We start from the raw sequence: 14,424 nt of genomic DNA, 5'->3' as shown, positions 1-14,424 counted from the left end.
ATGGAAATAATAAGAATTAACTCGTAAGATTGACCATTAGCTAAGATACCGCACATAAAACAAGTAACAGAGCCTGGCACATAGGAGTACTCAGTATACAGTTATCCTTACAGATTTTAATTATCACCTTCAAGTCCCCAGAGCTGCTACAGCACCCAAGTCAGAGCACACTCTCAACGAATAGATTTTGGGGATGAAGGCAGGTGCCCTGCCTTGGGAGAAAAAGGGGGGGGGGGGCGCACATCTGCCCCGATGTTACGCGAGGGTCTGGAAGATTACAAGTAAGGTAATCTTGGAAGGTGTGGCTTCCAAGTCAGAACCAGCAAAATTCAAACGTCCCGAGCACCGAGTCTAGTCAAAAAGAAAAATCGGCAGCGTGCCACAATGGCCCGGCTGGCTGCGCGTGCGTCGGCCGGAAGACAGATGGCGCGCTCCGCGACCCGCCCGATCGATCGACCAGATAGAGGATCGTCAAGTCAGTTCTGACTGCGCAAAGTGCTCCTTCTCGCGAGGCTTCAGACCAGGTGGCTGGCGGAAGGGGCGGACCAGGCTGGAGAGAGAGGAGGAGCGTGAAGCCGCCGCACGCTGCGATCCCAGGAGGCTGTGCGCGCCTCTTGCTTCCTCCGGGATAGTCCGAGCGGGCGCGTGAGCTGTTCCCTGCGTAGTGGCCATGGCTCTCCACGTCCCCAAGGCCCCGGGCTTTGCCCAGATGCTCAAGGAGGGAGCGAAGGTAAGGAATGGAGGAAGGAGGAGTGAGGTGGGAGAGTCGGCGTAGGGCAGCGGCGGCCGCAGCGAAGGAGAAGGGCGTACTAACGGGCCGGGCGTGCTCCCCCGACACAGCGGTCGGAGGGAGAGAAGATTCCAGAAAGGGAGGTGATCTCGGGCGGGCTCTGTCGCGGAGGCCCGCGGGCATTTTGGTTCTTTACGGACGCCGGGGAGGGTCGAGCGGGCAGAGACGGCGAGTGGGGGACGAGGCCGCAGACACCGCGTTCTGTACTTGGTTGTCGGACAGATGTAAGGCCGCTCCTGCATTTTCCCTCCATCCGTAAAACGGGGGTGATGAGTCTCTCCTTTAGGAGGCGACACAGGTGAAACAACGTAGGTGCAATTGCTTTGGGAACTGCGAAGCTGATTGCCACAGTTCAGGGAGTGGGTGGTGCGGTTAAGAGAGGGACAAGGGCCTGTCTTGGCAACTTTTTTCTAAATGAGAAACAGCGGGCTCCCCATTTAGTTCGCAGAAGCAGTGCGTTATAGTAGGATAAACAGTGGTTACAATGCGAATGGATTCTGGTCCCAGCTTAGGTTAGCTAGCTTGATGTAAAACTTATCCCTCTGGGTCTTGCTTTTCTCATCATTAAATTGAGCAGATTGGACGAAAAGGGTTGTAACGATCACAGCCCACAAGGTAAGGGACACCCTGGCCTAAATAAAACTGCTTTGTTTTATAGCGAGATATTGGAAGTAATTTCTGAAGCTTAGTTTTTTAAAAATATCTTAAAGCACTACTGATAAATGTGTCTCTTGTGTTCAAATGGTAGTGTTCTTTATTTGTCCCCCATATTTTCTGTGCATAGTTGAAGGTATATAGATAGTGTGGTTCCATTTATGGTAACAGGTTTATTTTTTAGGGAACTAGGTTCTTGTTGGCATGATGCACTTTTGGGATGTTGTGAATATAGTAAATATCAAGGTTTAATGTAAATATTGGTGAAAGAGCTTCGCTGAAAATGACATTGCTCACTTTTTTAAAAGGCTGAAGAACGGCCATGGTTTTTATTTTTCTGAGGCAGAAATAATAAATGACCAGATAAACAAAAAGGGTAATTTCAAATAATGATAAAGGAAATAAAGTCTGCCTCTAAAAAAAAAATTAAAAAGGAAGGGTTGGGGTAGATAGAACAATTAAGATGTTCAGGAAAGAACTCTCAGCTCTGTGCTTAGTGGCCAAGATTAAAGGCAGAAGTGTTCCAGGCTGAGGGACCAGTGAGTACAAAGACCCTGAGGATGGAATGAGTGTTACCTGCTAAAGGAAAACAAGAAAGGTGATAGGGCTGAAGCTTACCAACGGAAGGAACGGTAAGAGATGAATTGAGAAGAGTTGTAGGCAAGGGTTAGAATGTGCGTACACATTTAGCCCTGGCAGGGGCTTTACATTTTTCCCTAAGTGATGGGAAGTCATTAAAGGGTTTGACAGGATCTGATTTATGATCAGAGATGACTGTTCCTCAGAGAATGGGGATGGGGGAAAAACAAGAGTGCAAGGCAGGAGATCTTTAGAACAGTATTGTCTGTCTGCTGTGATGGAAGTGTTCTGTATCAGGACTGTCCAGTATGGTATCCACTAGTCACAAGTAGCTACTGGGCAGTTGAATTGTGCCTAGTGCAATTGAGGGACTGAATTTTTAATTAATTAATTAAAATTTAAATAGCCACTTGTGGCAAGTGGCTACTCTCTTGGGCAAAGCAGCTCTAGAAAAATGTTCACATGAACAGTAGGCTCTTGAAATTTATCTGAGACCACAGGTAAATTCCAAGTCTAAAAGAAGTCCAGTGTAAAACTTGACAATTTTAGTACTGTGACCAATTCAGCAGTTTTCAATGTGTACATGTTGGAATTATATTGCAGTTCAAATGAGCATTCAAAATCTGTATGCTTTGGTTCCTAAAAATTTATGAGGCAGATATGTTAATTCCCAGTGAACATAGAACTGCTGGTTTTACAATGCTCAGGTTTTAACACAATAAATATTCATGACCACATTTCAACATTTAGAAAGTACTGATAAACTTTGAAAAGGTATTTTTATCTGCAAGAGCTCATTTGCTTTCTCTAATCAATCTTAGCACTCTTCCCTGCACTTTTCACTACATTTTAAAAAAATTATAGGCTTTATGTTTTGATGTGTAAGTAGGTACCTGTGGTCCCTAAAAATGTCATGCTTTATTCATTCAACTAGTGGACAAATCTGTGGATCATTTGTGAATACCAAGCATCATACTTTACATATATAAATCTTGCTTGGTAGTTTCAACAATCCTTTGAAACAGGTACTATTATATTACCCCATTTTACAGATGAAGAAATTATTGAGATTCACTGTCCTGCCTGATCAGAAGTTTTCTTTGACAGCATTTTTCAGGATTAGAAGAGGCTGTGTACAGGAACATACAGGCTTGCAAGGAGCTTGCCCAGACAACTCGTACAGCATATGGACCAAATGGTAATTTCTAAATTCTAATTTCTAAATTGTTTTAAAAGATACAGTACTGTAATAGGATTTTGTGTACTAGCTCTTTCAAACTTGTTCTGAGGATATTATGTGTAAATTGAGAGTTTTAGCCATAATATAGTATGGCATTGAAAATTATTTCATAGCTCGGTGACACCAGTATAGTGTTTCTAATCTTTAATCAGCAATTCAGATCTTTTTAGAAAAGTTGGAATCCAAATGTTACGTTTTGTCCTATTGAGAGGATAGAAAAGTTATGGTGCTTTCACCATTGAGGCAGTACCTAGTGTTCACGGTTGCAGATGTGGAACAGATCTTTTACATAGAGTGACATAATTTAAGGGAGAAAAATTCTCTCTTGTCTCCTACCATTGACTGAATTAATTGATATAGATTTATGGAATAAGCAAAAAAGTAAGTGTACTTTTAAGTAGATTATTTCAGTCTTTGTACATGTGAATATGCTGTGCTGATTGAACAAAAATATGACAAAATTGGCATCCTCGCTAATAAACATTATAGGAGATTAAAAAGGAAAGAGTACAGGTGTGCAGTCAGGCAAAGCCATAGGGCTATGAGATAACCTTAAAGAATAGATAATACGTTTTGAGTTCTTACAAAGTTATTTTTAGGAATGGATATAAATTTATATTTCTTGAGTAGATTTTCCCAGTATTTGGAGAAGGGTTTGAGTAATAATGGATTTCTTTTTCTAATTGTTACTTTTGAGGAATGAACAAAATGATTATCAACCACCTGGAGAAGTTGTTTGTGACAAATGATGCAGCGACTGTTTTAAGAGAGCTAGAAGTAAGTTATTTCTTTAAAAAAGCCAAGAAATGTTTTGGTGACATCAAAAATTCAGTATATTTTAACATAAAAGAACCTTTATGTCAAATTGGATAATAAGGGATTTTTTTATTCCCAACCTGAAAATTCATTATACAGATTTTCCTAATTATAAAGAGTCCTCTTTATGTTTAACATCTTAGCAACTCAAATTTTAAATCTCCTAAATTATTAACTTATGGAATGATTGGTTGTGATAAAAAATATATTTGCTCATAATCATATCAAATTGAATATGTTGTCTTGTTCTGTAGAGTGTGACACTGAAGTGAATTATTCCATAATGTAGAAACATCTGATACTTGAAAATAGTGGTGTGTTTTTTTTTTTAATTGTCTTTGTGAAGATAAAACAATCAGTTTGTGGAATTTTGCTTTGTTCACCTGCAGTTTTGATGTTATAGAATCTGTAGAATAGATACTGCCAGCCGAGGTATGAGGACAGTCTGGCACTTGAACACATAGAGAACCATTCCTCAGCCAGGTGCTAATTGAAGCATATGTTCAATCTCAGGGAATTTTCCTGAACTTAGCTCTTAAAGCACCAGAGCTTAATGCTTTTTAGACAGAACTCCATAGATAAGTTAACATTTCTCCAACTTCTTAAATAACAGTATAGTTTTGAAGTAATAATATTGAACAAAACAAATTTAATTCCACAAGGTATTTGTGGAGGGGCTTGTCATTGTGAATGTGAATGTTGTACTCTGTGATGTTCTCAGGAGTTGTTCAGGTGTGACGGGGATACTGTCTTCATAATAAACTATAGTGTCAGCTTTTTAGTTTTCTCAGTGCTATCAGGTGTTACTCTGATTATTTCTTAAAAAGCATCTAAATCCTAAGGAATGATCACTTAAAATTTTGATATGCTGTTTTTAAGAAATATTTTATATTCTCCTTCTTTTAAACCATAATTTATAACCCCTTACAAAAAGAATGTACATAAAAATTGAGACTTGTGATGAAGTTAAATGACATCTATTTTAGCACTTCTGAAGCCTTTTTTAAAAGTGCCTTAGGTTTAGTGGTTGGAATTACTTTGTTTTTTAATTTAGTGAATATATAATAAAGTTATGAACCTTATGCATGTGTACATACTGGGTGACTGACCATTAAAAGACAGTGCCTGTGAAGTTATTTTCATTTATGGTGAGGCATTCGTGTTCATAGGCCTAGGCGGACTTGGATTGTCTTATGACTGCACTATAAGTAGTGCGTAGCAATGTGATCAAGTGAGTTACCTGGCCCATAGGGAGATTGGAGTCTTAATTTAAGAAGAAATGGAAATGAACAATTTTATTTTGCTTTAAGGATCAAATGTTTTAGCTTGATATTCAAATTCAAACCCCTTCTGTCAGGTACAGCATCCTGCTGCAAAAATGATTGTAATGGCCTCTCACATGCAAGAGCAGGAGGTTGGAGATGGCACAAACTTTGTTCTGGTTTTTGCTGGAGCTCTTCTAGAATTAGCTGAAGAGCTTCTGAGACTCGGCCTGTCAGTTTCAGAGGTGAGTTCATTTTATAATCTACCCCTGTTTCATATTTGCTTATGTATATATACCTACTAAATAAAAGTCATTAGTAATAGCTGATTTTGAGCAGTTTTCTCTGTGCCAGGCATTGTAGTACATATGCTTCACATGCAGTATCTCATTCTATCCTTACAAGAACCCTGTGAGTGGGGCCTATTAGAAGTAATCCTGTTTTGTTTCAGATAAGGAAACTGAGCCATAAGTTAGAAAAACCTTGTGCAAGTAGCTAGTAATGGCAGTTAGGATTCAAATTTGGGCTCTCACCAAAGCCTGCACTCTTAAATGGTAGGCTGTGCCGTGAATGTTATTCTGGAAGTGTGCTTTGTCTTTTTCTATTGAAAATAAAGATTTGTATTCATTGGGTTACCAAAATAAGCTACCTTAAGTCATGTCAAAATTACATCTTTTGAAGAAACATTTTTGCTCTTTACGTTTAAGGTCATAGAAGGTTATGAAATAGCCTGCAAAAAAGCCCATGAGATTCTTCCTGACTTGGTGTGTTGTTCTGCAAAAAATCTTCATGATGTTGATGAAGTGTCATCTCTACTTCATACCTCCATAATGAGTAAACAATATGGTAATGAAGCATTTCTGGCCAAGCTTATTGCTCAGGCATGTGGTGAGTACATATCAGTAAATGAAAAGATCCAAGATTAAAATGTCTTAATGTGATTAAGATATTTTCTCTGTTGTCCCAATATATCTTTTGATATGTCTCGTTTTCTTAACAGTATCTATTTTTCCTGACTCTGGCCACTTCAATGTTGATAACATCAGAGTTTGTAAGATTCTGGTAAGTTTAGAAAATGCATTAATGTTATTTAGATAGATCAGATTTTTTTTTGCAAAAAAAAAAAAAATTCTGTTAATCTAAATTTTACCTTGGGGTTTTAGGCACTTAGGACTTCCTGCCTTTGTGGTAACATTTGGATATTGCTAGATTGTAATACTACCACTTGTTAAATTTAAAAGGGTATCAACATATTATCTTCTTAAGTCATCATTTTTCCATGATAGCTGGAAGGTTGAGAATAGTGCATAAACAAAATATTAATTATTTGCAATCTTGATATATGCTGACTTATAAAAATGAGCTTAGAAGGCAATTTTGAATGAGGTTCAAGTTTTTCTGATGCTCTATAATAATAAAATTCATACTTTTAATATTTAAAGAGTATGTGTTTGATAAAAACATTGTGCTTGATACAGTAAAACCTATATAACTGTAGTGATTTTACACATGTGATTGTTAACGTAGCCGAGTTTAGCTTACATTAGTACATGTGTTAGCTGTAAGTGTGTGTGTGTGTTAATATACGTGCTGGGTGTTTTCTGACTTTATCCATGCACTGCCTTCCCCTTCGCCATTACATGGTAAGCTTGTGAAATCAGAAACTTGGCTTTGATCCCTATTCTGCCTGGTACATTGGTACAGAGTGAGTGAATGGCTTAGAGCAGTTGTTCTTTGATTCTTCCCAGTACACTGAAGGACCCCCGTCCATAACAGTGGCCCATTGCCACAGTGATTCCTGCATTGAGCAGACTGGTATGCTTTATGTCCACCACCCTACTCATCCGCAGGAGTCACTGCCTTTGTATATTATATTATTTAGAAATTAATATTTCTGGTGCATGCAGAATCAACAAATTAGCCCTGATGTTATTTTCATGAAAGCACTGGTGATTTTGATATCCAACTCTTTAGGGCTCTGGTGTCCATTCCTCTTCAGTATTGCATGGCATGGTTTTTAAGAAGGAAACTGAAGGTGATGTAACATCTGTCAAAGATGCAAAAATAGCAGTGTACTCTTGTCCTTTTGATGGAATGATAACAGAAACTAAGGTATGTAGATTTCAGAACCTTAAAGGTAAAAACTTGCGGTTATCCTTTCAGATAGTTTTAATGATTCTAAAAGTTTGAGGTAGAGTTTCCTCTTAATCCAGTGAATACTGCATAATTATTTAAAATTGCCGGGTCATGTTTATTTTTTAATCAGATTTATATTTGAATATCTAATTCAAATACTAAGTACAAAACTTGAAACATTAGATGGTGACAGTATTGTTTATATTCTAATAAACAGCTCTTGACTTCTAGTAGAACTTACACAATTCAGCAGGTTAAATGTTCAGTGAAGAAAATGAGTATTTGTGTGCTTTTCATTAAAATTTTTTTAATAACAAATTTATTTTTATTTTTGGCTGTGTTGGGTCTTCATTGCTGCGTGCGGGCTTTCTCTAGTTGCAGCGAGCGGGGGCTACTCTTCTTTGTGGTGTGCGGACTTCTCATTGCGGTGGCTTCCCTCGTTGCGGAGCATGGGCTCTAGGCGCGTGGGCTCAGTAGTTGCGGCTCCCGGGCTCTAGAGCGCAGGCGCAGTAGTTGTGGTGCACAGGCTTAGTTGCTCCTCGGCATGTGGGATCTTCCCGGACCAAGGCTCAAACCCGTGTCCCCTGCATTGGCAGGTGGATTCTTAACCATTGTGCCACCAGGGAAGTCCCTGAAGTTTGTTTTTAAAAATACATGTTAAGAAGTTTGAAGTATATGTTTATAGGTCTCTGTTGATTGCATCCCTAGAATTCTTGAAATCTGAGTTGTGGATGGTTTTTGAAGTTTCGCAGGTGTGGAGTGCGGTGGGGCTGGTCACTTAGTCCACGTTTTAGAAAAAGTTTGAGAACCACAACGTTGTTTTGGTTGACATTCATCAGAAGACAGATGTCAGGATACCTGCCTAACATATCTAAAAGTACAGTGTATTTCTCCAATTTTTCCATCAAAGTGCCTGTCAAAGAGCAAATATATAAGTGTTGGGGGCAGGGGCATTGGTCTAGGAACAAGCTGAATTTCTGTTAATTTCATACAAATTTTGTATTCTGCTTCATAATATGTGTATGCTTATCTTCATATTTTTCTCCCAAATCTTTAAATTATTTCTTCAATAAAATGTTACTCTGTGACTTTGAACACCAGCGTGGTGAAATAGTTTTAAAGAAAATCCTCACTTATTTTGCTAGGGAACGGTATTGATAAAGACTGCTGAAGAATTGATGAATTTTAGTAAGGGAGAAGAAAATCTCATGGATGCGCAAGTCAGAGCTATTGCTGGTACTGGTGCAAATGTCGTCGTAACAGGTGGCAAAGTGGCAGACATGGCTCTTCATTATGCAAACAAATACAATATCATGTTGGTGAGGTAAGAGGGGACTGCATTCTATTAACCTGGATTGTAAATGGCTTTGGGTGGTGAAACACCAAGCAAATAAATTCAACACACCATGAAGACTGTTAGAAGGGGGAAAGTATGAGGTATTAGATCGCATGGCAAGAGGAGTTAACTTGATCTAGGGGAACAGGAAGCACCTCTGAGAAAACTTACCTTTAGGCTGAGAGCTGAAGGACCAGTTAGCAGATGTTGATTGAAGAGGGAGAGGGAGGAGTGTTCCCAGCAAGAGGAGGAGCTTAAGAGAGCAGACACAGACCTGGTACACACTGCCAGCTGGAGCGTGGGGTCGGGAATATAGCTTTAAATTCGTGAACACATTTGGGGCTTACACTAGACAGTTCACCCACCCGTTCCCACCTCTCCAAGCACCTAATATAACGTGCAGAGTAAATCACTTTTCTTCTCACAGAACACGCAGTTGCCCAAAGTAAAGCAAAAGTTTTCTGTATACCAGGGCTTCCTTAGTGTTTCAGAACTATGAACTATGAACCCTTGACGTCCTAAGGAGACTGGAACTCTCCCAGTTCTAGAATAATGCCCTAAACACCTGTGACTGGATTGCATAGTGCAGTCCAGACCCATTCTGAGCTTGAAACTTCAGGGTCAAAAGAAGGTGACCTGAGGCCCAATGTACAGTTTCCTGTTTAATCTCTTGTGTTTTACTATGGTATCTCATGGAATTAAAATTTGTTAAGATCTTTGTTTTGTTTTTTAAAGGCTGAACTCAAAATGGGATCTCAGAAGATTATGTAAAACAGTTGGTGCTACAGCTCTTCCTAGATTGGTATGTATTTTGGACAATATTAAAAGAGAGTTGAACCTATTTGAATTATTTTTATTACAAGAGTCATTTTCTCGCAGACTCCTCCTGTCCTTGAAGAAATGGGACATTGTGACAGTGTTTACCTCTCAGAGGTTGGAGATACGCAGGTGGTGGTCTTTAAGCATGGTAAGTAGTAGTGGTAAACTATATGTATATGAAGTGTGGGGAGTTCATTTCCTTTTACTAATCCCCAAATATATTTAATTTATTGACAGAAAAGGAAGATGGTGCCATTTCTACCATAGTGCTTCGAGGCTCTACAGACAATCTGATGGATGATATAGAGAGGGCAGTAGATGATGGTGTTAATACTTTCAAAGTTCTCACAAGGGTCAGTATCAGCATTCATCTTAATCTAGTATTTGTAAGTCCTCAAAAACGCAGTTGGCAGACATTCTGAGAACTTGAAAATGAAAAATGAATGGCTTGTGTAAAGCAAAGCACCTTTTTCCTTAAGACTCCACTTAAGTATTTGTTGCTGATGAATTTTCTAAAATGAAATATGAAAAGGAGTAAATAACAAATCAAGGCTTTTTTTTTAATATATAACTGTTTTAAAGAGATGGTTTATGGGGTTTTCAATTATAATATACCTTCAGTTGCTTCAGCGCTATTCTTATTGCTATATCTGGAAATACAGATAACTGCATAGTGATGTTCCCATTCTTAACTTTGGTCCTTCTTTTTCGTATACACTATGGTGCAGTAAGGTAATTTGTTCAAATCATGCCGTTTTTGTGACATTCATAACTGGAATTTGAATTTTATAAAACTTGTAATTGAATCTGATTAAAACCTCTAGTCTGGTGGAGTACTGGAATCTGAAAAGATTTAGAAAACTGGAAATTGCTTCTTGGTGACTTCTGTTTTTTGTTTTTTTAACTACGTGTAGGATAAACGTCTTGTACCCGGAGGTGGAGCAACAGAAATTGAGTTAGCCAAACGGATCACATCGTATGGAGAGGTATATGGCTTTCTATGTACAAACTGACTTTCTTGTCGTTGTTCGAATAAAATTGAGTAATAAGCACATTTTTGTTTTAGACATGTCCTGGACTTGAACAGTATGCCATTAAGAAGTTTGCTGAGGCATTTGAAGGTATTCCCCGGGCACTGGCAGAAAACTCCGGAGTTAAGGCCAATGAAGTAATCTCTAAACTTTATGCAGTACATCAAGAAGGAAATAAAAATGTTGGATTAGATATTGAGGTATTTGAAAAAAACACTATGAACTTGTTTTATTTTGTGAATGCACAACCTAAAAATAGACGTATTAAGTTTAAAAGGAAAATCAGAAAATGTTCTGATTTGTGAGCAAATGATTTTCATAACAGTTAGCTTTTTCATAGTTTATCTGATAGAGAATTTAGTATTCTTTGTTTTATTAAAATTTGTTTTATAGTGTAGATGGGGTAGGACTTTTTCCTAGCTACTTATTCTAGTTTTATTTAAGTAGCCATGTTTCTATTGAGTACAAACATTTTCACATAAACATTTAAAGTGAAAGAATAAAAATAGTTTTGTGTTGACAGGCTGAAGTTCCTGCTGTAAAGGACATGTTGGAAGCTGGTGTTCTAGATACTTACCTGGGAAAATACTGGGCTATCAAACTGGCTACTAATGCTGCTGTCACTGTACTTAGAGTGGATCAGGTGAGTGAGAAGTGAAATTTTGATCCTTAAAAATACTTATTTTTTTATAGTTAGAAGTATATTTTCATGGAACTAGAACATAGCACAGTTCTCATTCTATTCAAAGTAGCCCCCGCAAAAAAATTGTTTTAATTTTCTTCTATTAGAGTTTTAAATTGTTTTGAATGTATTTCAGCTAATTTAAAATGAAGATTTTGCCAGTGAAAGAATCCTTTGCCATTTGGGAACTGGAATGGGTAAAATAAATCTGATATAGATTCATAGTTTTCAAGACTTTTTAGACTAAGAACCCCTTTGTACACATAATCTAGAGAGGAAGTTTAATATGGAATATGGAAGGGCCATAAAGATCTGAGGCAGATATTGCAGACTACAGTATTCCCTCATTTGCAGTTTTACTTTCTGTGGTTTCAGTTTACTCACAAGTCACCTGCAATCCCTGAATATAATAAAGAAAATCCTAGAAATAAGTAATTCATAAATTTTAAATTGTGTGCCATTATAAGTATACTGCGTATACTGCGTGATGAAATCTCACGCTGTCCTGTTCCAGGACGTGAATCATCTCTTTGTCCAGCATATCCATGCTGTGTGCACTGTCTGTTAGCCATTTCAATTATCAGGTCAGCATATCAATTATCAGATCAGCATATTTTACTTACTGGTCCCGAAGTGCAAGAGTAGTGATGCTACCAATCAGATATTATTGTGCCTAATTTATATATTTTATCATAGGTATGTATGTATGGGAAAAAGCACAGATATAGGGTTCATTACGATGCTCAGTTTCAGGCATCCACTGGGATTCTTGGAAGGCATCTAAGGGGGAACCACTGTACCACCTTCAAGGAAGTGTGGAGATGATAGGACCTGGCATTTAAATTTTTTTCCTTCTGTGACAGATTATGTCTTGAGGTACTAAGATCTTAAGGTATAAAAAATCTTAGTATTTCTGCCAATATTTTTGAGGAATTATGGCAAAGAAGAAAAGTGGTGAAGACTATTTTGGATTCACAGATAAACCAGAATTCATAGTTTTTCAAAAAGGTGTTTTCCAAACTTAATGAAATGTATTTTCCTACAAAATTGTATAAGTGATTATTAACCAACGAATAATTTTTAAATACTGAGTAGAAAATTTTAATTGCTAGGGGCACAGTATAAATCCATTAAATGAAAATCATGCCAAATTAATCGTGGGAGAAGCAAGTTTTAGGTAAAAATGGAAAGGATATTAGACTTATTCTCAGATCAGTTGGTTGTAATTATAGCAAAACAAATTTCACTTCGGTAAAGGAAGAACTTTTTCTTAGATTCTAAGATGGCCAAAAATGGAACCTGGAGATCCAGTTTCAACACATTGAAAATAATCAGAGACTGGATATCTGTGTACTGGATTTATTAATGGTATATTTTTATAGCAGTGCCTCAAATAGTTTTTAGTGGAAGAATATGTTTTTGTAGTTTTTAAACTGAGATAATGTTTAAATACCTTAAGGAAGTGTTTGTTCTATAAGTTAACATGTGGCTAAGAATAAAAAGGAGGACCAAAAGTATAAGGGGACAGGAGAAGCTAAGTAGACTGAAGCATGAGGTAAGCAGAAATTCTAATAGAAGTTCCTAAGGAACTTGTTGAATGTCGGTGTCGAAGCAAGACAGTAATGTTAATAACACAAGTAAGCGCCTTGCTCACACAGGTACTTCTGAATTTCGGTTTTAAACTGGGAAGGCTGTGTTTTGTTTTACCCTAGGGGAGGATGTTCACTGTTATGTGCCCTTAGCACTCTGTACATGAAATATGGCAATGCCCAGAAAAAAAAAAATTATAAATTTGGGAAGCAATTGATACTGTATCCGATTTTGAGATTTAGAATGTATATCAGAGTTTTAGAATTCTACTGTGGGGGAAGCCAACTGACTTTAACTTCTCCCAAATTTATTTGAGCCCAAAGCTACCACACACACACCCCACACCTTTTTTTTTTTTTTTTCCCCAAACATAAATCCTTTAAAAATGCTATATGATTATACTTGGAAAATGCTGGATTAGTACATTCTAGATAAATGAGGCTTCTAGCATGTTTCCAGGCAACTAGATGCTTGGATTTTTTCGTTTATGAACACACATTTCCTGTATTTGAATGGCTCTCATTTATAGGTAGTAGAAAATGTCATTGTTGAACTTTATATATATTTTACGTATCGACCACTTTAGATTATAATGGCAAAACTGGCAGGTGGACCTAAAGCTTCTAAACCACAAGGAAATTGGGATAAAGATGGTTGGCAAGACGAATCTCATATATAAATAGCAAATCAGGTGCCAAACTGACTGATTTATGCCAGTGATGCATGCAGATATTTTTTGCATTCCGAGCATTGGGTTATTGAACTGCATGTCCTAGAATGCCCCTCGCTAATGTGTGTGAATTTTGCTGCTGTTAGTGTCCACAAAAGCGGAAAACTCACCTGCTGGACAGTAACAATATGCTAGTGTTTCATATGCAGTGTAATAACAGATTGCTCATTGGTGATGATTGCCTAATAATGAAGCAGGGTAATAGAGAAATATTCTTTCTCTTCACTCTGAAGCTTGAGTTCGTAAGTATAGTCTTGTGGATTTTGTTTTGCAGATCATCATGGCAAAACCAGCCGGTGGGCCCAAGCCTCCAAGTGGGAAGAAAGACTGGGATGATGACCAAAATGACTGAATGGCTAGATTTTTACTGTAGGTGAAGGCATTGTTTGTAGTAGTACTCTAGGAATTGCCTGATGTTTTCATATTCTCCTAAATTAAGAAGTGTTCTGTGTATCTTGTATTCTCTGCTGGATGATACAATAAACATGTTGTTACTATCAAAGCCTCTTTGTCTGAGGATCACTGTTCTTGGATCTGGATGACCTGTTTTGTCTCAACCTTGTTAATGAAATGAGCTGTGGCACTTGAGGCAAGTCCCCTAAGTTATGAGGGGCCTGTTTGCAATGTAAATCTGGCCTGCTGCCTGTTTTTATACATAAGTTTTATTGGAACACAGCCATGATCAGGTATTTGTATATTGCCTATGGCTGCTTTCTACAAGGGAATGGCAGAATTGGATAGCTGTGACAGAGACCAAGT

General features: G+C 37.9%; 1 protein-coding gene across 2 annotated transcripts; it reads left to right on the top strand.

The window, feature by feature from the left end:
• Window positions 1–670: 670 nt before the first annotated feature.
• Window positions 671–14,167, top strand: CCT8 (chaperonin containing TCP1 subunit 8; the record flags this gene model as incomplete). 2 transcript variants are annotated; one of them, XM_079704562.1, is made up of 15 exons in its annotated part: window positions 671–730; window positions 3,131–3,221; window positions 3,961–4,040; window positions 5,437–5,586; window positions 6,049–6,229; window positions 6,342–6,403; window positions 7,316–7,453; window positions 8,623–8,801; window positions 9,549–9,615; window positions 9,693–9,780; window positions 9,870–9,985; window positions 10,547–10,618; window positions 10,699–10,863; window positions 11,187–11,306; window positions 13,940–14,167. In XM_079704562.1, the coding sequence occupies 15 exons, from the start codon at window positions 671–673 to the stop codon at window positions 14,015–14,017; spliced, it is 1,647 nt and encodes a 548-aa protein (XP_079560688.1). In that variant the 3' UTR covers window positions 14,018–14,167. The 2 variants fall into 2 exon arrangements, with proteins under 2 accessions (XP_079560688.1, XP_079560689.1); XM_079704563.1 differs by lacking the exons at window positions 671–730; window positions 3,961–4,040 and having other exon boundaries at window positions 3,210–3,221.
• Window positions 14,168–14,424: the final 257 nt, after the last annotated feature.

The sequence above is a fragment of the Hyperoodon ampullatus genome (genome assembly GCF_949752795.1).
Source record: "Hyperoodon ampullatus genome assembly, chromosome: 5".
NCBI lineage: Eukaryota > Metazoa > Chordata > Mammalia > Artiodactyla > Ziphiidae > Hyperoodon > Hyperoodon ampullatus.
This window is presented reverse-complemented; position numbering and strand designations above follow the sequence as displayed.